Source organism: Polyodon spathula, chromosome 5, assembly GCF_017654505.1.
Source record: "Polyodon spathula isolate WHYD16114869_AA chromosome 5, ASM1765450v1, whole genome shotgun sequence".
NCBI lineage: Eukaryota > Metazoa > Chordata > Actinopteri > Acipenseriformes > Polyodontidae > Polyodon > Polyodon spathula.
This window is the reverse complement of record NC_054538.1, coordinates 71,900,511-71,925,124: the sequence shown is the minus strand read 5'-3', so window position 1 is coordinate 71,925,124 and position 24,614 is coordinate 71,900,511. Positions and strand designations below refer to the sequence as shown.

The 24,614-nt window shown below is 35.7% G+C and overlaps 1 protein-coding gene across 1 annotated transcript in view; it reads left to right on the top strand.

The window, feature by feature from the left end:
• The window catches only part of LOC121316449 (protein lin-28 homolog B-like), a 45,243-nt gene that overhangs the window by 10,411 nt on the left and 10,218 nt on the right, over positions 1-24,614 (top strand). Inside the window, exon 3 of the mRNA XM_041251516.1 lies at positions 22,154-22,338. Coding sequence (XP_041107450.1) covers positions 22,154-22,338 — 185 coding nt within the window. The remainder of the gene's footprint in view (positions 1-22,153; positions 22,339-24,614) is intronic.

Below are 24,614 nucleotides of genomic sequence, written 5' to 3'. Positions count from 1 at the left end.
AGTCATTGATTCTTTTATCAATTCTGAGATCTCAAAGAGATTCATGGAGGGCCCATTTTCAGCCCCTCAATTCCGCATTGGAGTAGCTACAAGAAAAAACTCAGATGAGAAGCGTCTCATCATCAACCCCTCTGCCCCTGTGGCTCTTCTATCCGTGGCATTAATTCTCTCATTCCCTAGGATCCATTTTCTCTTCATTACATCACCATATCTGATGCTATCCATTCCATTAAAATATCAGCATGGGGTTCTTGGTTAGCTAAAGCAGTCATTTCCGACACCTTCAAAGTCATGCCTATACTCCCTTCTGTCATCTTTTTGGTATCTGTTGGAAGGGGCAATTTTACTTTTGTTACTAAACTAACTTTCCGATGCCGCAGCAGCCCTAAGATCTTTGATTCACTCTCCGAAGCCCTCTGCTGGATTCTGCTCTACTAATTGTATTCCCTTTCTGCTGCACTTATTGGATGACTTTCTCCTTATCTCCTCCATCAGCCCCTCCAGCTGAAGCCCTCTTAGAACTGAGTCCCCCTCTGAGGAGAAAACCATCGGTCCAATTCACACTCTTGAGTTTCTGGGAATTCTGGATACTATTCGATTTGAAGCCCAACTGCCTCCCAAAAACTAGAACACATTCGCTCTCTCATTCAGTCTTTTGAGATCAACCATTCCATTTCTAAAGGGAACCTTCTTTCACTCCTGGGACATTTTTTAAATTTTGCAGTTTGCATCATTCCTCAAGGTAGGACATTTATTTCTCATCTTCTCGCTCTTTCTAAAACAGCTGAAAATCTCAAGTCTCGCATTAATATTACAGTGAAGCCCGGAAAGACATTAGGATGTGGTCCTCTCTCTTACAGTGCTGAAACGTGACTTCTTACTCCATAAAGATGCTTCTTCTGTCTGTTTTGGTGGAATTTTCCTTAATCTATGATTCTCGGATGTCTGGCCTCCTGAGCTTAAATCCATAGCCTTACTCAAGTATTCCCTATCATCGTTGAAAAAATCTAGCTTAATCTTTTGTGATAATCAATCTGCTGTTCATATTATTAATAAAGGCTGTTCCTCTTCCCCTCTAATTTATGCAATTTCTCGGTGCGGGGGGGGGGGGTGCGCGGTGTCATAAGCCAGGGAGACCTTTTGTTTGTCCTCAAATCCTTCCTTAGTTTCCCCTTGTGGAAATCCGTCGCTTCCCGGCCTTTGGAGGTCGATCGATTCGGCCTCACCGCAGCAGGGTGGTTCTCAGAGTAGTCGGAGGGAAACCCCTATTCTACTACCAAGTCACAAGCACTTTTTTTTTTTTTTTGTAATTCTAGTAGTCCCTTTTCTGCAGGCCTGACTCCTGCCTCATGTATTACTAATCATACCAGTAAAATGGGTTTTTAATTTGCATATCTGTACTTTAACAGTTAAAAAGTATTGCTTCAGTATAGAAACCATTAACATGAAACATTTTGCTTAGTAAGCTGGTTGTTGACATTTTAAAAAGTGCCCATTTAAAACAATTAACTTCTGCTTTCTATTTATTTATTTTTGATATATTAGTTTGGGTTTTTTTTGTGAGTATACTTTCATGCATATATTTAAAATTACCAGTACATTTTTTTTTTCTTGTTTAGCAGTACAGTTTAGTGATGCGGTTGTCAGTCATGTTAAAATGTATCAACTTCATTTTTTAAAGTTTTAAAGTGGTAGAAAATAGGGTTGGAACCATTTTTGATTGAGTGTGATAATATCAATAAACTGTGGAGATTATTATATAAATTTTTATACTGTGCTGATCATACCATCACCAGGTTACTGTCAGTCTTCTAAAGCTGAAAAGATAAAGCCCAATTGTTGGAGATGATTTGTTCTTTTTACTTACTCTTTGTCTACAACCTGCTTGTCGCATATTTGAGCATAAGAGCTTTTGAAGGGTGTTTAAATAAGGTACATGTAGTCAATGAAAAATTGCTTGATTTACTTTTCCTTCTATTGTGGGAGAACAGGACTTATAGTATTTTACGAGAAAAGAATATATAGTTTGTATCCCATCGTCATTTAAAAATGAATGCGTGTGCAATGTAGTGTCAAGCATTTATAGTAGTATAATAATAATAATAAAAACACCCCTTTTTGTGTTTTAATAGCTTTAGAATATACTTTTAGATGCACCAAAATAAACACTACTCTGTAAAGTAGAAGTACTCAAATGTGTTCAATTATTTGCATGAGATTTGTTTTATTTTAAAATTGTTTACAGTGTAGCTTTTCTTTTTTTATAAAAATGATGGGAATTCTTTCAGAACTATAATTTTGGATTTGTTAAATGTATTGCTGTTATGACAAAACATTTTTATGACTGTTTTGGTTGTTGACAACCCATCATAATAGAGTGGTTTTATTTCAAAACCTATGTTTGAAAAGGTACGAAAGTGTTTTTTTTTTTTTTTTTTTTTTTTTTTTTTTTTTTTTTTTAAGTGACCAGTCAGAATGCCTAAATCACCAAGGAGCATGAGGCTTTGTTTGTGGCTCTCTTATTCTGGTTTATATACATCCTGTTGAGTTGAATCCATCTGGAAATTTGGACAGCTTCGTCCACTTAGCATTTCCTGTGTTTAAACGCACCACATGGTCAAGCCAAAAGCCACTCGCTATCCTAGTTCTACCAATTTGCATAACATGAACATTAAGATTTATGTTTGAGCAAAAAGATCAGATGCAAGGGAGTAAAAGCACAATCCATCTGTAGTGGTAGATTTTTCATTGACCTACCTTATGCTATGAAGAAAATAAACAACTTCTAAAACTGTTTGATGGGTCCTGGCTCTCTATTTTTTAATGGTTTTTTTTTTTTTGGGGGGGGGGGGCTTTTTTTTCTCTTAACATGGTATTTTAATACCCTTTAATTTCCTAAACATTTAAACCTTAATATATTTGGAATGTTTGTAACCAAATCAGAAAAAACCTTCTATCTGGTATTTTATTTGTTATAAATAACAAACACATGTCTACCACATTTCATTCTATATGAAACAAATAACACAAGAAATATTGAGTATGAAATAAATTGGATTGCACTGTACACTTACTACTATGTAAACACTTGGTTAAATGTTTAGGCAAAATGTAACACTTGGCGAAACTTTAAATGTTTAAGATATAAATTATGAACACCTGTAATGTTTACCAACCTTTTTTTTTTTTTTTAAATGTATGAATGCAAAAGCCTGGGACAGATGATTCAGTTTTCAAAAATGTTCCCAAAATATCCAAATGAAAGTTTTCAATTTTGCATTGATAACATTTCAATTCTAAACCATCAAGTTTTATGATTTTAGAAAATGGATCATACAAATTGTCAAAGATTTATGTTTTTGTGAGTATTTTCCCCTCAAAGAAACCTTGAATGTTTTTTAAATGCATATGCTGCTTTATTTAACAATAGCACATAATTTACAGATACTAAAGCCCTTTTAGTATTGATCTTTTTTTTAAAAAAGGTTTTGCGTTTGACCTGAGAAGACCTCATGAAATCCTTTTTTGGCGATAAGGAAATACTTCACTGGAGCTGAACAAAAATATGCTGTAGGCATTTCTGCTAGCTTCACTTCATCTCTCTGGATGCCTCCTCCTCCTTGCCTTTCCTCCATTTTGTTTTGTTTTTCACAAGTTTCCTGGTTATGCCCTCTCTTGACCTCTCTGTGTGAACCTAAATTATGCCGGACATCAAAAGGGTGGCACTTTCAAATTGTAACTAAAGTCTAAAAACGAGACTAGTCTGTACAAAAAAAAAAAAAAAAAAGAATCCTCACATTTTGAATATACTTAGCATATATTTATCAAAAGTAAGAGCAGTTGTGAGCCCAAGAAACCAACCAGATACTCAATTTGACTAAAAGGTCATGTCCTAAAAATGTGGCTGTTTTTAATTTAAGGAAATTACAAACTTGCACCTTTTTAAAAGGTTGTACAAAAAAAACAAAGCTGCACAAGCAAGAAACATGTCATTTTACTACAGCATTAGTTAGTATTCAACCAAAGTACATGTCAACTGATTTATTTGAAGAAACTTTTTCTACTTTAAGTTTGTTTGCCAGATTGCACTTGAATGCCATTTTAAAAAGCTGGTGTTACAACTCTTCTTCACCGCAGGCCTCAGGAAAATGTTTTTTTTTTGTAGTCTCTTCTCCATTTTAATGTTTCTCTCTCCACCACCCCCCCCACCCCCTTCTCATTTTAAAGTTACAAGTTTCATTGCAGGTGTGAGTTACATGCTTATTCTGTTTTATGTTGGCTGGTTGTCACACTGTTGATTTTTTTTAAAGGCGAGAGAGAATTTTGAAAATCCAGTTTTTCAAAACTGGTTTTACATGTTGAACCTTGGCTTTTGGAATGAGGTGGGAGCAATATGGAGTCAGATGTGCTTCAGGAATGATAAAGATAGCTGTTGAAAACTAAGCGTGTGAGGCTTGGAAAGAATGGTCCCTGTTTCTAATCTGATCTCAGTCCACATGGTTCAGTTGACATTACAACCTTTGACCTATGACTGCATGACCTAGCCAAATTAAGAGCTTGTGGGGAAATAGGGAAATGGTTAGCTTGCAGTGTTAGGAAATTCTTGTTCAATATTCTCGTCAAGACCGGGAAGACCTATTAATTTGAATTTATGGAGTAGTTTATCAAAGTGTGGAGCCATTTTATTTGGATTCCAGTAGTATATCAACCATAATAAATCAAAATAAAAGCTGCTGTACATTTTCACTTTGTCAAAGGTATTTTGCCAAACCCTTCTCCCAGGTTAAATGAAATGAATTGGGTCTGTAGTGTATGTCCTGCATTTTATCTTTTTTTGGTTGTTTGTTTTCACAGCCTAGATTTTCAAAGAACTTTAAGAGTATCATAAAACAGTTCTTTTAACTAACGTTTTCTTTTCTATGGTTTCACAGACCCTGATAAACACTAATGGAAATTTAGGTATGTGAACACTACAACTAGTGCTGATGGGGGTTTACAAAACCTTTTATCTTTCCTCCTTTCTTTACAATTGCTATTTCACCCTTTCCATGTGGTTGGTTTTATTTTATTTTTTCATGAGTATGTTAAGTTTAATAAGCATACTCTTTTTCCTTTCTTTAGGCTAATAAACGGAAAAGACAAACTTGGATTGCAGCGTCTAATGACATTTTGATTTTGCAATTGAAATATGTGTTTTGCTGCAAATGGCAAATAATGTTTAGTAAAACAGGGCATTAGATAAATCATGTTCTTGTACAAGTTGTAAAAAAAACAACATATTTCCTAGGTCTCCCGTTTGCAGCTAACTTTCTCTGTTTTTGCCATGCTCTCTAGCCAACTCCAATAAGTGAAGGGAAGGGCAGTGCAAAGTGGGTGATTTGCTTATTTAATTTAATAATTCTGTTTATGTATGCACACTAAGGTACCTTAATATGCAGTTTCTCAGAATGCTAGTCAAACCTATTTTAAGTTTGCATAACTGCAACATTTATGCAAATTATACCTGCTTCCCATTCAGCTTGTTACACTAATTTTAAATTCATGCACAGAAATGTACTGAACAACACTGCAATGGAAACAGTATTTTTTTTTTTTCTATTTATCAATTACTTTTAATAGCAACATATGTAGACCTCAAGAACATTTATTAGACATGATTCAGTTATAAATACCCTCTGTTCTGGTAAATGGATAATACAAGTCATATGATTTTAAACTTATTCTCAAAAGATGTTGCAACCAACACACAGCTAAGAAAGATGTTCTGTTTCTGTGACTGCAGTATATCATTTGAATTAATGCCAGCACAGGGAAAAGTGTTGGTGCATTTGTATATGTTTAAATGCCACCCACATTCACAGAGCATGTTTTGTTTGGGCGTACTGATAAAAAAAAAAAAAAAAAAAAAAAAACACACCATACTCGCAAAAGGAGTGTTGCATAGTCTGGCCTGATTTCTGTGAAATATGTTTTGGCATGTTTTCTGTAGCTCATAAGAGCTGTTACCTTTTTTTTAAAATACTTTGTTAAAAGGATTAATTATGGTTCTGTGTGGTGGTGGTAGTGGAGCTTGTCAGCGTGGCTTAAGTAGTCAACATGTGGTATGAGATGCATACTGCTACTGTATTGTGTGTCAGGATGGGGACTCTGGTTTTATTAGAAGAATCAGGGTGATACAGGTAGATTCAAATTAATAATGTTTACATAACTATAGTTCAAACCATTCATTTCCCCCCTGTATTTCAACCAAAGACAAAATTGCTTCCACTCACTCCTGGAAGTCACATTTTTGTTGTAACTTTGTTTGCACTTGACCCACTGTTGCAACAGCCTGTAAGCTTGGGTGAATAACTGACTTGCAGTTTGAGTAGTGCCTGACAATTTTGTACAAAAACTCAGGATTGCGTTTTGGTCAAAAAGGTGTGTCGGTTTACCTGAGATTTTAAAAACTGAAGCAAATTAAAGATGTTATGTGTTTTTTTTTTTTCTTTTTTTTTTTTAATAGGATATTGTGCGTATGTATGTAAGAATGAATGTATGTACTGTATATAAGTGTGTGTGTGTGTATATATATATATATATATATATATATATATATATGTGTGTGTATATGTGTGGTGTATGTGTGTTATATATATGTGTGTGTGTATATATATATATATATATATATATATATATATATATATATATAGATATAGGGGGAAAGTCTGCACCCCTTTCGGGAAACTTCCAGATTGTCGGAGCCTGGAATTAAAATAGTGTGTTTTTTTTTTTTTTTTTTTCATTTATCTACACATCCTACCCTACAACTTCCAAGTGAAAAAAATATTCTTAATCTGTAGAAAATGAATTAAATAAAAATTGAAATAGCTTGGTTGGATAAGTGTCCACCCCCCCTTGTAATAGCAATCCTAAATTAGCTCATGTGTAACCAGTTGCCTTCAAAATCACACACCAAGTTAAGTGGCCTCCACCTGTGTTAAATTGTAGTGATTCACATGATTTCAGGATAAATTCAGTACTTCCTGTAAGTTCCCTCTGCTGGGTAGTGCATTTCAAAGCAAAGACTCAACCATGAGCACCTAGGCGCTTTCAAAAGACCAATGGTAACTTTGCATGAGCTACAGGCTTTTATGGCCAAGACTGGTCAAAGTGTCATGTGACAGCAATATCCCAAGGACTCCAGTATGGTAGGGTGGCAAGAAGGAAGCCATTACTCAAAGCCCACCTTGAATCCTGTTTTGAAGAAAGCAAAAAAAGATTTGGGAGATTCTGTAGCCATGTGGTTTTATGGTCTGACAAAACTAAAATGGAACTTTTTTGGCCAAAATGCAAAGCGTTATGTTTGGCGCAAACCCAACACAGCTCATCACCCAAAGAACACCATCCCTACTGTGAAGCATGGTGGTGGCAGCATCATGTTATGGGGATGTTTCTCATTGGCAGGAGCTGGGGCACTTGTCAGGATAGAGGGCAAAATGAATGGAACAAAGTGCAGGTTTTCCTCAAGGACTTTTCTGTAAGAAAGCTCAAACTGGGACGGAAGTTCACCTTTCAGCAATACAACTACCCAATGCACACACCCAAAGCTAGACTGGAGTAGCCAATGAACAAAAGGGTAAATGTCCTTGATTGGCCCAGGCAGAACCCCAACCTAAATCCAATCGGAAATTTGCGGCATGGCTTGAAGATTGTTGTCCATCAACGCTCCCCAAGGAACGTGACAGAGCTTGAACAGTTTTTTAAAGAATGGTCAAATATTGCCAAATCCAGGTGTGCAAAGTTGGTAGAGACCTATCCCAGCAGACTCACAGCTGTAATTGCTGCCAAAGGTGCTTCCACCAAGTACTAACTCAGGGAGGTGGAGACTTCTCCAATTATGAACTTTCAGTTTTGTATTTTTATTATTATTTTTCTCAATAAAAACTATTTTCTCCTTAACAGTGCGGAGTATGGTGCGTAGATAAGTGGAGGAAAAAATCCTCCTTTAAATGCATGAAACTCTGAAGCACTGACACAACAAAATGTTAAAGTTCAAGGGGGTTTAGACTTTCTATAGGCACTGTGTGTGTATATAGTGTGTGTGTATTATTTGTGTGTGTGTGTGTGTGTGTGTGTGTGTGTGTATATAATATATATATATAAAAATAAATTATGTATGTGTTCGGTTACTACTGAAATTTGGCACGTTACTGCATGGAAGTACTCTTTAGTGCCTTTTGTGGGTCGGGATGTTGAAAAATATGTGTAATATGAAAAAGTGCTTTTTAAAAACGACTGCTACGCATGCGCAGGTGTACGATTTGGTAACTGCTTAGTTCTGACTGGAGCTGTAACAATCCAATCGCATGACATCATATCTGATGTGACGCATAGGCATAAAAGGGGCAAGTTAAGGTTCTGTGCATTAATGTCCGATTTCCCTACCTTTTTTTGTGATTTTGAACTGCAACCATATAACAGTTTTTGTTACTGAATAAACACATACATACATACATACATACATATACAGTGCTCCCTCGTGAGGGAGGGACGCCGCGGAACACAGCACACACCTGACTAAAATACTAAATAAAATAACTCCTTCTCTTCAATGCACATATAGTGAATCAAAAATGTAACTTTCAGTGAATTAACCATGCATTAAGCACCATGGAATCCATGGTATATTTACACACACACACAAAAAGGTAACATTCCCACTCGTGGATCATTTTAATTAGCAGTTTTTAAACTATAAATAGCCTGGCTAAACAGCGGTCGGGAGTTCAGTTTGAAGCGACAGAGAAGGAAACCAAGTGCGAGAAGGAGAGCGGGTCGATAGAGTGAAAGATGGAATGGGTTTGGCTGCCAGAATGGGGCTGAAGCGAAGTAAATACATTAGGAAAGATAACCATGTAATAGGCCTAATATTTATTTAGTTATAAAACTAATGCTGAATACAATGTCTGTGTTTAAAGTGCCAGCACAGCTTTTCTTCAGTTCAAATATTGTATCAAAAGGGAGAGACAGAAACGGAAGTTAGACTGAGAATTGTTTACAGTTTGAACAATACCGGAACTGTATTTACTGTCGATATATTGCAAAAATCACTAGTATAGGGAACTGGGGGGGCATTCTGTAGGATTGTTATATCCGAGAGCCTTATAGCGAGGGAGCACTGTGTGTGTGTGTGTGTGTGTGTGTGTGTGTGTGTGTGTTTATTTATTTACTTACATTATTACACACACACACACACAATTCAGTTAATGGTGTACCCTTCATATGATGCATATTGTGGCACAGATTTTGTGCTGTGAAACGTGACCCAAAGCAAAGTGTTTTTTTTTTTTTGTCAAGTTTCTAAATCCAGTAGTGCTTTAAACTTATTCTTCTATCTCTTCTGTTCAAAGTAATTTTAATGGACAGGAGGAATCTGTATTCTCCTTTTAATCCTTTCCTTTCCAAGTTAACCCCCCATCCCCCACCCCAAAACCAAAACGGCTGCCTCCAGCAAGTACTGGCTAGCAAAAGTAAAAGATGCAATGCAAACCATTGTATTTGAATTGGCACACACATTTCTTTGAGAACAGGTCACTTTTCCTAAAGAATACAGTATGTATTGCATTATGTCAGAGTATTCATCTGAGTTTTAACAAATCATTCAAGTGTGGCAAGTCTTTATTTTCTTTTTGTGATACACTAGGCATTTGCATGCTTTTAAAAATGTGATGTTCAAGCAAAAGGCTGTGTTTTCTATATATAGGTGGAGTATGATAATATGCTAAAGCAAACCAAGAACAGATTAATTTATCACAGTAGAAGGTGAACCAGGATTTATGAATGGAAAAGGCATTTTGTTTTTTATTTTTATTTATTACATTTATATAACATTTTTCATAGGAAGTATAACAAAGCACTGTACGAAACAAAAAAAAAACACAATACATTAAAATAAGTTCCCAGACATTATCTGCCACAAATAAAAACATATTCAAATAAGATTAAAAAAAATAATAATAAAGTAGTTAAGTTACATTAAAACCCATTAAGATAAAAATGCCATTTTATAAAAGTGTGTTTTCAGTCTCGACTTAAATATTGTAACTGACCCAGCTTCCCTGACGAACGAAGGCAGAGCGTTCCATAGTTTAGGAGCTCTAAAAGAAAAAGCCCTCCCTCCCGTGTTAGTTTTATTGACCCTAGGAATAACCAGCAGCTCTGTTTCCTGTGATCTAAGAGTGTGATTTGGAAGTAGCTCCTGCAAATAGCTAGGTGCTAATCCATTCAGGGCTTTAGGTATAGGCACTGATTTAAAATAAGCAATTGTAGATGGAATATTGGAAATATTAACAGGGATTGAAAGTTCAGAATAAATATTGCTTTTACTTGGCTTTTTTAGGATCTTTTACACCCATAGACATTACACTTAAACACAGGCTGAGAGGTGTTTTGACTACCTAGTAGATTATTCCCCCAGGGCATATTGTATAGTTATATACCAGTATCAGAAACTTTTTTTTTTATAGACTCTTGTATAGACTCAGACAGCACAAAGTAGAATCTTACGAACTTATAGCCTAGAGCAAAGAGCAGGATTCCGAAAAAAAATATAGCGTTCCACGTCCCCACATGTTGCAACAACTGTTTAAATAAAGTATTGTACCTGTCATTTGATTAATGTCCTGACATATTTTTTTACACTTATAGCTTCAAAGTGCTCCTCAAACTGTCTGCTCTAGTGCATTGATAAGTGTAAGGATTATTTCCCACCTTGTCAAACAGGTCACACAGCAGTGACAATTCATGATGTGCTATGGAATGGAAGAGCCAGAGCACGTGTGTGTGTGTGTGTTTTTTTTTTTTTTTTTTTAATTGCTCTTGCAGTGATTTTAGGGGACAGATCCAAACCCCAGTGCACTACAGCTTTAAAACAGACTTTTAAAGTTATAAGTGTAAAAAGTTGTTGATGTTCACAATAAGAAGAAAAATGACAGGTACGTTATTTAAGCAGTTGTAACAATATTTTTCAGACCCCACTACTTACTCTTTTAATAAGTACACACTGTGTGTTCTAAAATACATGGTTTCTTTTATTTCACAGAGCTTACACTATTTTGGAAAATTATTTTGTTCTGGGGAACAACACAAATACATAAATGCATTTTTTATATGGGGAACAAGTAAAGCTGCGTGGTGTGGAACTATAATATACTACAAAGCATATAAACACATTTCTGCCACTTGAAGAACAGAAACTGATAACTTTGATTTTAAACACTGCAGCTGGCATCACAAGACATGATTGCACTGCAGCATGCAAACATAAAGCAATGCTACAGTAACGCTTTTTATCAAAGCATGATTATCAGTTCTCAATTATCACATTGTGTCTACTTTTGATTTTATATGACAAGTACCAATCAAAAGTTTGAGTACACCTGTTTGAAACAAGGATTTTCATGATTATCTATGCTTTTAACTGTATAAACTTGTTTATAAACACTTAATATTTCATTATATGATATATGTACTTACATAAACTGATAATCATAAGTGAATTGCATTCAAAAAATTAATTTTAAAATGAAAATGTAAGTCTTGTCAATTTCAATGAAATGGTCACCCAAAGCAAGGGCATTTCAGTCTGAAGCCCAAGTCAGTTAAAAGTCTGAAATGTGTATAACTTGGTGTTAGGACACTGGCCTAAGTATAAAAGTGTCTTTGTTAGACGTTCTCTGAGTTAACTAGCATGTTACCTAATTAACCTTTTGTCACCAATTATTAAGAGGTGAGGGTCCACGATTACTAATTACTTTAAGAAATGAAGGTCAATCTTTCAGACAAATCGCAAGAACTTTGCAAGTGTCTGTAACTGCTGTGGCCAAGACCATCAAACGATTTGAAGAAACTGGCACTCATGAGGACCGAACAAGGTCAGGCAGGCCAAGGGTGACCTCAGAATCGGAGAACAGGTTCATTCGAGTCACAAGTCTGCGAAACCGGCGATTAACTTCCCCTGAAATACAAGCTCAGCTAAATGCTACTAGAAGTACAGATGTTTCAACATCAACTGTTCAGAGGAGATTGCGTGAAGCTGGCCTAACTGGAAGAATTGCTGCAAAGAAACCATTGTTAAGAATGCAGAATAGGAGGAAGAGACTTGCCTGGGCCAAAAAACACAGAAACTGGACGTCTGAGGAGTGGAAGTCGGTCTTATGGACTGATGTGTCAAAATTTGAAATATTTGGGTCCAACCGCCAAGTATTTGCAAGACGCAGAGAGGGTGAGCGCATGAGTTCTGCATGTGTGGTTCCCACTGTCAAGCATGGAGGAGGCAGTGTCATGGTTTGGGGTTGCTTTGCTGGTGACAGAGTTTGGTGATCTTTACCAAGTCCATGGCAAGCTCAACCAGCATGGCTACCATAGCATACTTCAGAGGCATGCCATTCCATCAGGATTACAGCTAGTTGGTTAGTCCTTCATTCTTCAGCAAGATAATGACCTGAAACGCACCTCAAAGTTGTGCAAGAACTATCTGGTGAAAAAGGAAAGTGAAAGACAACTCAATCTAATGACCTGGCCTGCCCAGTCACCAGACCTCAATCCCATAGAACTTGTATGGGACGAACTGGACAGAAGAGTCAAAGCAAAGCTACGCACAAGTGCCCTACATCTCTGGGAATTGCTGCAGAACAGCTGGAAAGCCGGGCGATTTCCTGCTGAAACTTTTTAACCGAATGCCTTGTGTTTGTGAGGCTGTTATTAAGGCAAAGAGTGGTAATTTTCAATTCTTGAACATTGCTTTGATACTCCTTATGTTTTGTTTTGTATATTGTAACGTGTTTTCATTTTCAAGTATTTACAGAAACGTATATGACGTAAAACATTGTCAGTTATGAAAAAAACCTAGTTTCCAGCAAGTGTACTCAAACTTTTGCCTGGTACTGTAGGTTAATGCAGCAATTTTTTTTTTTTTTTTTTTTTTTTTTTTTTTTTTTAATCTGTGCAAAAGGCTGCATCATCCACACGTTGGTAGGCTATGTGAAGATGATTACGAGCTCTTCTGAGTAAGGATTGTGGATTGAAAACGAAACACATTGTGTAACACAATCTATATATATATATATATATATATATATATATATATATATATATATATATATATATATATATATATATATAGATTAGCTTTCAATGAGTTTATTGTATTTTTCAGCAGTACAGCTGGGTTTTTTTTTTTAAATGTGGTGTTTCAGTGCTGTACAGACGTTCTATGTCGTTATCCGTTAGCTTTATTTGGATGATTGCCTTTACCTTGTTTAAGTTAAAATGGGTTTAAAAAGGTGGGTAGAATGTTGTTTTTGCTTGACAACAAGATTAAAAGCCATACCATATATTTGCGAGGACTTCAGCACTGAAGGTCCAGTTTGAGATCTAACCTTGCACAATTTACAGTATAACTAAAGTAGAGCAATTAAGACTGTCAAGCAATTTAAAAAAAAAAAACAAAAAAAAACTTCTTTGGTTTTAATCACATATCTCATTTTAAGTTTGTTTTATTACTGTTTTTGTCATCCAAAAAACCCAGCATAAAAACCCTGTTTTCCTATTTCTGGTAAATGGTAAAACTGCTAAATGGAGTCAGTATATTAATAAATTCAGTTTTATATTAACTTGGAATTTTCCATTTAAAACAAAACATTCACTGAGTAACGGTTACGTCCTCCATAATTTATAAGTAATGTTGCTTTAAAAATATGCAACGATCGTGAATTTGTTGTATGGCTGATGTCTGAGGTATTTTGAGAAGTGAAAGCATGTTTAGCATGAATCGTCCTAAAAATAAATAAACGTCCCACTCAAGTCCTTCAGTTTGAGTCAGGAGCACTGCCACCAGGGGGGGCCATGGCCTCTGCACTACTCCAACACGGGGGGCGGGTGCCAGTATATAGTTTGGCCCCCTTACTTTTTACTCTGAAAAAATGATGCTGCCTTAATGTCCTCAGTATAGTGTTAATTTCTTAAACGGTGGTTGATTTAAATTAGAACACATTTTCTATGGCTATAGGAAAGGAAAACTGAAGGGAACATAAGTGTCTTAGCTGGCTGTGGCCAAACTGAATTGTCAGCACTGATCTGCAGGACAGAAAGTGGATACACACCAGAGTTTATTTAATCAGGTAATTGTTGTTTTGTTTTCTTTTGTATACCTTGCAGTTCTATAATTTAAAATAATTGATATCATTGTGAGACGCAAGTACTAGTCTATTCAGATTTAAACAGTGAGAGAAAGAAGCATGTAAGGGTTTGGATGACCATGTTTGTTTTACCGTTAAGAAACAAGCCTGTGGTAATCTGTTTATTTGTATAAAGTGAAACTTTGTACTTTTTTTTCAAAATAACCTACTTTTTAGTAAGCTATATAAAGTTTTTCGACGTTTATTTCTGTCCTCTACTACCTTTTTAAAACTATAATTAACATTAAGCCATCTATTTCTTAATTACATCATGGATATCTGGCAAACGAAAAACCATTTTTTTTAGCTATACATTCCAAAAAATATCTGGTTTACTGTGTTTGCAGAATATTGATTGGAAATTAAATTGGTTGTCAATGGAGATCTAAAATAATCCTGTTTTTGTATTTGAAAAGGTCACATGTGAAAGTGAAGTACACGTGCACATTGTAGCACTCATTGGATGAAGCAGGAACAGGAGCGCAGTATTTACTTGTGTGTGTTTCTCCTTACTGTTTTAGTGTTAGAAATATGACTCTTTCAACACAAACTTTGACTTCAAATATTTTAAGTGTGCAACACATCATTTGCTAGAGTAAAAAGAGAGGCTCATTAAGTCAGTCTGGCTGTTAATCGATTTTTTTTTTTAAGTTAGCACAAATACCATAAGGCAAGTCGTTTGGGTACGAATATACATCAGTACATATATTCCTGCAGATATTATAACAGTTTAAATGAAGAGCATTCCCATTATGTAAAATTTTAAATACAACTTCTTACAGATCCTGTCGTGCTTGACCAGCAGCAGAACAGCAATAGAAAACATGTACTGTTCGTGCAGAGTGCTGTTAAGCCAGGTGGTTGAGAATTATGCCAGGGTTTAATTGTTTTATTTGGCAAGAAATAAATTTTTTTGCAAAGTTTTGTTCTGTGAGTTATCAGCAAGTTAATATAGCTATTTTGTTTATTGGTCCAACATTAGTCTAGTGTGCCCCCCCCCCCCCCCACAGACACACACACACTTTTTTTTTTTATCCCTGAAGACACCTCTGGTTTGAGTGCTTTGCTACATAATGAGGTTCTGTGACTAATTTTATATTCAAACAAGGACTACACTTATTCAGTGTGTTTTTAAAAAATTAATCTTCCAAAAAATGTATGTTAATGACAGAAGTTAACTGCAATTTAATTGACAGCCCAAATAGAAATATATATTGTATCCTTTACACTTTTTTTTTTTTTGTTGTTATTTTTGTGTTTGTTGATCGGCTTAGACTTTCTGTCCCTTGGCAATAAGATGCAATTCTTGTTGCAATATCCATACTAAGTATGTAAACCCCAATTGACCAAAAGGTACTCTACCAAAACTGTGTGACAGAAAGGTGTGCTTTTTCTATATTTGCATGTAAACCAAGCCTATGAATTCTCTCACTTGTATTAAACTTTCTGAAAACTGAACTATGAAGTATTTGTTGTATGTTATGTCTTTCACATAATTTGTTTGTCTTTATTTTCACACAGAGTTATTTTAATGCAAATGATATTCCCCTCTTGGGGTTTGGGGTCAGCAGAAAACCACGCAAATGGCAAGACATTCCTTATCGATTCCCAAATCCATTTAAATCCCTTCCATCGCAGTCCCTCACAATAGGTGGGCTCAGCACTTCTGTCATCTTTTGTGTATTACAGTGTAGAAATACAGCTAATGTATCCAATATTTTGTACTGGTATATGATCCCTGGCATGTCTGTGGTTATTTGTTTGGCAGGTTCTCAAATAGTACATTCATTAATTATGCATCTTTTTTTTATTATTATTTTGCTATCAATAATTGACTTGTTAGAGAGGCATAAAGCCAACCTATATGATTATGCATTTTATTCTTCTGTTGGTCCAGCAGCAAATTTTGGCAAAAAATTTTAAAAATCTGTGGTTTGTATGCTTGAGATTTGTGTAATTCTGTGACACTGTTTTTTGTTTTATTAGTTTTTGAATCTAGATTAAAATAATAATTACATGCTGTCTTATATTTAACTTCATAACCCATCCAGGTAACTCTAACATAATGATTCCAGGTGTCTTTTAGAAGAACAATTAATGTATATGCATTGTCTTTCCATTGTACTTGCATGTTACTTTTTTATTATTATTGTAAGCATTTGATGCATCTTAACTGGTTGCTCTCATTCTTAACGTCTGGTTTTCGGTCACATTTTATGTTGCAGTAGGGATGTCTTTATTTGGGTTTAGTTCAGTAGTTGCTGCTAAGGTTGGACAGAAGCTATGAAATAAATGCATTGTTGAAATCTCTAGGCATGGGTTTTGATTTCAAAGTTAGAACAGATCAACACGATTTTTTTTTCCTACCCCAAAATGTAGTTATGAGCGTGTCAGATCCCTTTGGTTGTTGTATATCTCTTGTACGTAGGGGTCTACTTAAATCACGGTAAATTTACTATATTTCATGGGTTGGTTGCGGAATAAAATTTGGATTTCGCGGACATTTCGCAGACCTGTTTAAACATTAAATAAACCTAAGTAGACAGTATTTCAAAACACTATAAAGCCTAAAAATAGTGGTGCTTGCTTCCTTACTAAAACAGAGTGCTGTCATTTGTTAAAAGCAAGCATGCAGCATCCCCTTGCAGTTGACTTACCCATACATGAGCCTGCGCGTTCTGCATCCACTCAATTGGTTGGAAGTTAACACAAAGCTGTGCCAAATTATACAGATGTGGAACTCGATTACCCAACGGCATCTGGCAAGCTTTAACAAAGGCAGTATATGCAGCACGTCCGTTGTCATGTTATTTGTCCCATCCATTATTGTTTATTTTATTAGTACCTCGCGAAAACAAAGAAAACGTGGCTGTTCAGGTCTAGTACTCAGACTGCGAAAATGTCAGCAGCAGGTTGAAGCGAGGTGGCTGTCGTACATTTCTAACTAGATCTTAGCAACCTAAATGAAAATGCTGCACTGACTTTGTCCCACCCCCTGCTGGACAATACAGGGCACAGAAAAGCAGTGCAGACGCACTGATAAGGCTGATTCAAACTTTGTTGTCATTTGAATAGTAAACAACAACAATGTCAACCGCTTTGGAGAATTTTTTTGTAAATGTTATTTGTGGACGTTTAGTACGTAGTTTTGCATCTCTTGTGTTGTGCAGTAGTTCATTTAAACAAGGTTTGTTTTTTTTTTTTCCTGCGTACTTTGTCCGTATAGTACAAGGGCCGTAAAAGAGGTGAATTTTGCGATGATCCCTCAATTTAACGATTTCCGCGAAATCGCGATTTAGGTAGACCCCTTATGTGAATTGTGGTTTTTGAAACCGTGATCAGAATTATTTGTTTATTAAATACTTAAAATACTTTTTGTTTTGCATATGGTAAAGTAAGTTCTGATTTCACCCTAGTGTACATGCTAGATTAGAGACTGATTCAACCAATTGAAAACATTAAAAAAACAATCTCTAGGCCTATTTATTGTAATTTAAATTAACGAAAGTCAGGGACTGTTACTATAATTTTATAATACTAAAGTGAAACATTGGTAACAATTGATCCAAACATCCCATCTCAAATGGTTCTGTCAAAGTTGCTACCAAGGTTTATTTTTAGTACTACTAGATATCTTCCTAGTGTTTTCAGTTCATGGGTACAATTATATTTTTGTGTGGCTTTGTATGATTTACTCTTAATGTGTGAAGGATATTTATTTAGGTTTGGGCATGTGCTTCTGGTGCATTGCTATGAACGTTTAAATGCTTCGCAGTGTCAGCATTTAAACCTACACACACACTTTTATATTACATTCTGACATTCCTGTTTTAGTATAAAAAAAAAAAAAAACATGTACACAAAGTATTGAAATGTTTAAAGTTGCTAGTGGAGATTAGAACTATATTCTATGTACATATTGAACACATTTTCAGATAGTTTTAATGTTTTTAGAATAGTGTGTTTCTTAAAGATCAATTTTAACAAAAAAAGGACCCTATTACTACTTTTTTGTTTGTTTTAGTTTTTATAAGTAACTTGTATGGATTTAAAACATCACCTACTGTACAGCGCTAATGAAAAATGGCTACAGGGAAGAGAGTTGTGCTTACAATTGAAAAAAGTTGGAAATACTTTCACTTCTAGAAAAGGTAATTACCAGGGATAAAATAGCACAATATTTTGGAATTGTAAAGAGGACTGGGACTGATATTAAAAAGTCTGCCTCGGAGATTTAAAAGTTTGTAGTCGATGATAGTAGGGGTGTGATATATATATATATATATATATATATATATATATATATCATATATATATATATGCTATATATATATATATATATATATATAATATATATATATGATTTTGTTTTTTGTTTAAGATATATTGCACAAGTATTGGATCATTACAATTTCCGAGACAGACTTGACTCAAACACCACCCTCCTCTGCATACTGTACTAGAGTACATAAACCTCCCAAACATTGCCACAAGTCCTATTTTAAATGTCAGACTAACACACAATCAAGTAATATATTAATTAATATAAGTAATATGTTTGCCTTCTGCAGTTAATTGTATATGGCCAAGTATTAATAAATAACTTGAAGTATTCAAATTCATGTATCCACACAACTTTACAATGCATTGTAAAAAGAGATGCTTGGCCTACCTGTTTGAACTGTGTTTCAGGGGTCCTTTACTTTAGTGCAGTAGTTCCAACATACAAATACAAACTGTACTAAACATAATCAGCTGTTCAGTCCACAAGCTTATAGATCAATTTCAAGTGAAGAAAGCCTCCCCCCTATGGGAAGACTGGGGAATGGGGTCCAAGAGTCTGTGGTAATTGCAACGTTTTCTCCCTTTTGAAAGTTTTGTATGAACAGCTGCAGCACGATTTTCTTTAAGTTTTTCCAGCCTCGCTGTTATTGTTTCATGGGTCAGCACAGTACTGGGATAATCTTACATTGATTTCAAAACTGCTGCATTCACGATTCACGCGCACTGTCCTCATCGGGGATAACGTGATCACTCCCTGTTCGGCCAAATCTAGAGCAAATGTTATGGATATTTGCTTTTTATTGCTATCAGTAGCTCCATCCACAGTAATTTTTTAATGTTTTCATTTCAAATGGTGAAGCATTGAACTTGTGTTTTTGTGGTACGCAAATTTTGTTTGCCATTACATACCACGGTTTTGTCGTCCATTTCCTCAAAATATTTCCAAACATGGCTTCCTTTGTTTTAGAGATGCCATTTTTAAATATAGAACAAACTCAGAAAAAATGCTTGTCATTAACGTTATTTAACCCAGCCGTGGAATTGATACCCTATCACATCTACTACAGATATAAACATACACAGTGCACCAATGAAGCGCCAGATTAACAGAGAATAAAACCCACCCCAGTGTCAATCTTTCTATTGCACCAATTAGAGAAGGTACTTGGAGGCAATTGCCAAACCCCTGCCTTTCTATAATAGCCGCCTTTACTGTGGCACTAGAGCAGTCGGATACACGACAGACTACTGATGATAAATTATTACAGTTAATGCATCGTAGTAGTTTGTCACATGACCGGTTATATGTCTAGCATATTAAACGTTTAACCGCTTCTTTAGAGTTTATACGTTTTTAAACGTTTAAGATTCCCATCCCTGTTTAGGTTGTGGCAAAGTTGACTTATTATAGCTGCTAAGTTTTAAAGTAAACTACCACGGAAGCTGCTGATTTTTATAACCTGTTTATTTTTTTCTTGCAAGCAAAGTATAATAAAGTTGTTGCCTGAATTTCATTCTAAAAAAAAATATATATATATTTTTATTATTGAAAATGTTACTGTGACAGAAGTACAAAGAACGTTGGTTGTAAATCTCCCACCTGACGTGTGAGGGTACTAAGTTTTTTGGACGTGCTGGCTTGACAGTTCTTTCCCTGGGTCGGGAAGTCAGTCAATCTGGAGTAAGGCGAGACTCAGTTGCATGAACGTATTGACCTGGAAGGTAAACAATGTAGCAGCCGCAGATTGTAAAGGCAACTGCATTCATTTACTAAGGGGTCATGTGTGACAGCATGCGAGAGGGACAGATAATCGTAATCCTCCTTTCTTTGCATTGGTTTGTAATGAGTGAAAGCCAGAAGAACAGTAAAAGTGTTATTGAAAACTGAGTGTTATGTTTTTGTTTGTTTGTAATTGTCTCATCTTGTCTTGTCTTGCACGTTGCCAGACAGTTAACACAGTTCCGGTGATGTCGCCAGGGGCCAGCACGAAACCGGACAGCACTGCACCCTTGTCGCATGTATTTTCACCACTAGCACTAATTCATGCATTAACAGACCTGTGTATTTGTATTGTGTGGGTGTATAATAAAAACAGGATTATTATTTGTGGGGCAACACAGGGATTATAAATTAAGCAGTACACACCGCTGTATTACTTGCCTCTATTTATTATTTACTGTTTGTTTTGTGTCAGGCACTGGACTTAAAAACCAATAAAACAAACCTTTTCACCTGGATTACAATTGTCTGTCTGTTGTCTGTCTGTTCTGTACCTGCACACAATCAACCACTTTGCCACAGTTACACACAAAATATTTAAATAAGTAGATTTGCTTCCTTAATCTTGACCTTTTGAACTGGATCTTCATATTTCACCATATTTTTTAATTTATTTATTTTTTTTTTAATTTATTTTTTCCTCCACCAAATGCAAATGAATCTGATTTTGCAAGAGGAAAGATTGTGGTGGCACCACTAACCCGGTTTGAATTCGAACTGGCTAGCTGCATGGTAATGGGTGGTGGTGAAGGGTTCCCTCTAGCCTTGTTTGGCTCCGCATCTCCAACAGCTGCTGTCTATTTCAAGGGCTTGCTTGTTGCCAAGATAACAAGTAGCTATCTTTGTGCATAATGTACATGTTCACAAGCCTGCTGCTGTTATTCCATAGGTAGCCTGTTCAGCTTTAATAACATTGGCGTTTTGAGTCGTGTGCATAATGCATTTGTCCTTCAGCTTTTTAGTCCTTGTACTTGATGAAAATAAATTGCAAATGTAATGAAATACCTACTTGAACTAGGTATCCAAATGCTGTGTGTCTTCTTTCTGCATGTCCTGTGTATTTGTTATGCCTCATTCAAAGTCGTTTTTTTGTTCTGATTTTAATTAAATACAGGTTTATATTCATGACATTTGCTCTGTTGTGGAAACCAACAAACGTATTGAATATGTTATTACATTATAAATCTATGTAAGCCCAAGTTTTGTGAATAGAACTGAGTGGAGCTCACATCAAAACATTTTGTCTAACCCTACCTCTTATTAGCACTTCAGTGTTTAACATGAGGTGAAGGTATAAATGATCAGTTTTCAGGTGTAAATGACTAAAATGCTGGTTATTTAGAAATTGTGACTACTTGTGATGGGAAGGTTGTTTACTAGTATCTGGCCCATTTAATTTTTTCTTTTTTATAAATACATACAGAAACATATTGAGGAGTCGTTCATAAATTTGGACCTGATATGATCCTTTTTAACACGCATGGTTAATTATATTTCATTAATGGATATAATCGAACATCAGTGTTGATATTTCAGCGAAAAAGGTGCGTGAGCAATACAGTTAGGTGTTTTTTGGCCTTTACTTTTTTTTACCAAAATGTAATTGCAAATCATTGCCTTTTTATTAAAAAAAAAAAAAAAAAAAAAAAAAAAAAAGCTTAACTCATCTTGAAGATGTAAACCCAGCAATAAAACATTATGAAACTATTGGCTTCATAATGAATGCTATTTAGTCCATCAAAACACCACATATTTCTAAAATCTATTCAGAAATAGTGCTTATTTAAAAAAGCAAGCACAGCCATAAAGCATTGCATTGGTTCAGCAATCGATTTGGGTCTAAATGCCAATGTTTTATTTTGTGTTGCAGAGCAAGCTTTGCATGGAGGGATTCCGAAGCCTCGTAGAAGGAGAGCCGGTAGAGTTCACGTTTAAACAGTCTTCCAAAGGCTTAGAATCGTTATGGGTTACAGGGCCAGGAGGCAGCCCCTGTCTGGGCAGTGAGAGGCGACTCAAAGGGAAGACTGTGCAAAAAAGAAAAACAAAGGGAGATCGGTAAGCAGGACAGCTTTGCTTCGGGGTCTAGTTCATGTTTTGATATTGATTTAAACAAAAATCTCCCAGATTAAATCTTATCAATGCCCCCGTAACTTCAACACTGAGAGAAGCAGGCTGTACTGTAGGAGGATGGGTCATGCCGAAAGAAAAGGCTTGTTTCTGATGCACAGCTGTGGCCAAATGTTTTGCATCACCTAGAAATTTAGGATTTAGAATAATGCAAAACACTATATGAACATATTTGAGATATTTTATTTATCATGTAATCAAAGTAAAAACATGATGATATAGCAAACGTCTGCCGGAAGCCATAATAGCAGTACTGTATTTCATGATGGATTTTAAAATGTCAATTTTTTGTCAGTTTTTTGTTTAAGTATATGGAAAACAACTACAAAGTGGTATGTAGTTCAATATGTTAACATGGCTTTATACAGCAGGTTTCATTCTACTTTGTGAAGCAAAATTAGTTAATTCTATAGGGTGATGAAATACCTTTTGGCCATAACTGTACATTTAATATGAATGCTAGTATGTACACTTCATGATTTTGCATACTGTATTGCAGGTGCACAGTAAAAATATCACTTCCTCTTCTAAGATTTAAGTTCACATAGCACTAGTACCATGTCAGTGAGTTCAAATCGCATGTGAAATCTTTTCACATTAGATATGTTTTTAGAATTCTAGGTGTGTCAGAAAATACATACACTACATTTTATTTACACTACCTAAGAACAAGAGTTTGGTCGTCTTAAATTGATTGGACTCCTCCAACTCAGAGGGTGATGATTGGAGAGATTCTTTGTTGTTACATGCATGTTAATTTACCAATATACAATATGCTTTACCAATATGCCTAATAGATGGGTTTGTAGTATTTCATTGCAAAAAATTGAGTATCCCCTTGTATAAATGGCTCATATGCGTAGTTGAGGTTGTGTCTTTGTAAATGCATATTTTATTTTTATTTATTTATTTATTTATTATTTAGATCTGCCTGTGTTTTTTAAATTTGAGGGAGTGTTAAATTTGAAGGAATATGAAGTTCATATTTTCAGAGTTGTAAAGATATGGTTTTATTGTTTGAGGGGTGGACTACAAAAATGTTATTCAGACCGTTTTATCAGACAGAAATCTGCATTCCTGTTGCTTTTGCTAAAAGGTTTTGGCTAGACACTTGTGGTTTATTACAAAGCCCTGACAAAGCACACTCTGCTTTTTGAGCGTCCTTAGTTCTCATATTAGAGTTTGAAGAGGCTGTCGGTGGTTAGCGATGACCAAGTGTTTTAATGCTTTAACTTTTGTCTGTGCTAGTTTGGTTTCATGAACTAGTTCACCTTTTTGGTAATGTGTCTCAACTACCATTTTCAAAATAGTACAGTAATACTGGTCTTGATTTCATTGCTGCAAATTAGTTTTCAGTTTAGGCACCCCATACCAGGAATAAATTTACACTTATGGGCTGATGTAAAGGTTCATGCAAAGTGATTTGCAGCTGCAAAACACCTGTATTGCTGCCAAAGAGTGTGTTTAGCTAGTGTAAAGTGGGACTTTAGCGGTCACTAAAAATGTGGCATATGTAAAGAGTTTTTCACCTGGCGTTCTGCACAAGCTATCAAATTGGCACTTTGCCATCATTAATCCGTTTTTTTTTAAATTCTGTCAAAATGTATTCAAATAAAGAAAAGAGCATGGAGTTGGGCAGGGATCTGGAATACTAAGCAGGCGCAAAAACATAATGAGATGTAAGGATTTTCCCTTGCACTTGGGCAATTGCTGACACTACAAAAATGTTGCACCTCCTCTGACAAGGTGCAGACCATTGTACAAGCAAGTAATTAAGAGCTGTACAAAACCACACAGCTGCTGAGACCTGTCAGTGGCATCAGGATGGCTGCTGTGGTACACTTCCTGATGGTGTGACACTTGGCTCTTGTTGAGGACAGGCAGGAAAACCTTTGGGGAGAAGGTTAAGGCAGAGAAGACCCTAAATATTCAAACCCATCACTTTCTTCATGATGGATTGTGCTCTCAGTTTGCCTCTCCAGCAGTGTCAGCTGTGATGTGGATGTATTCCACAAATCTCATACAGCACCTATCGCTTTCTGTACTCTTAACTCCCCTCACTAGACACACTGCCTGATTTTTCAGTCGCACTAGGCAGTGTGTTATGCTTTTTGGATGGGATTTTACAGGATCGACTGAACAATTTTCATTTTCAATTTAATATTTTGCGCTGCAATTCTCTTGCATTGGCTAGTGTGTTATAC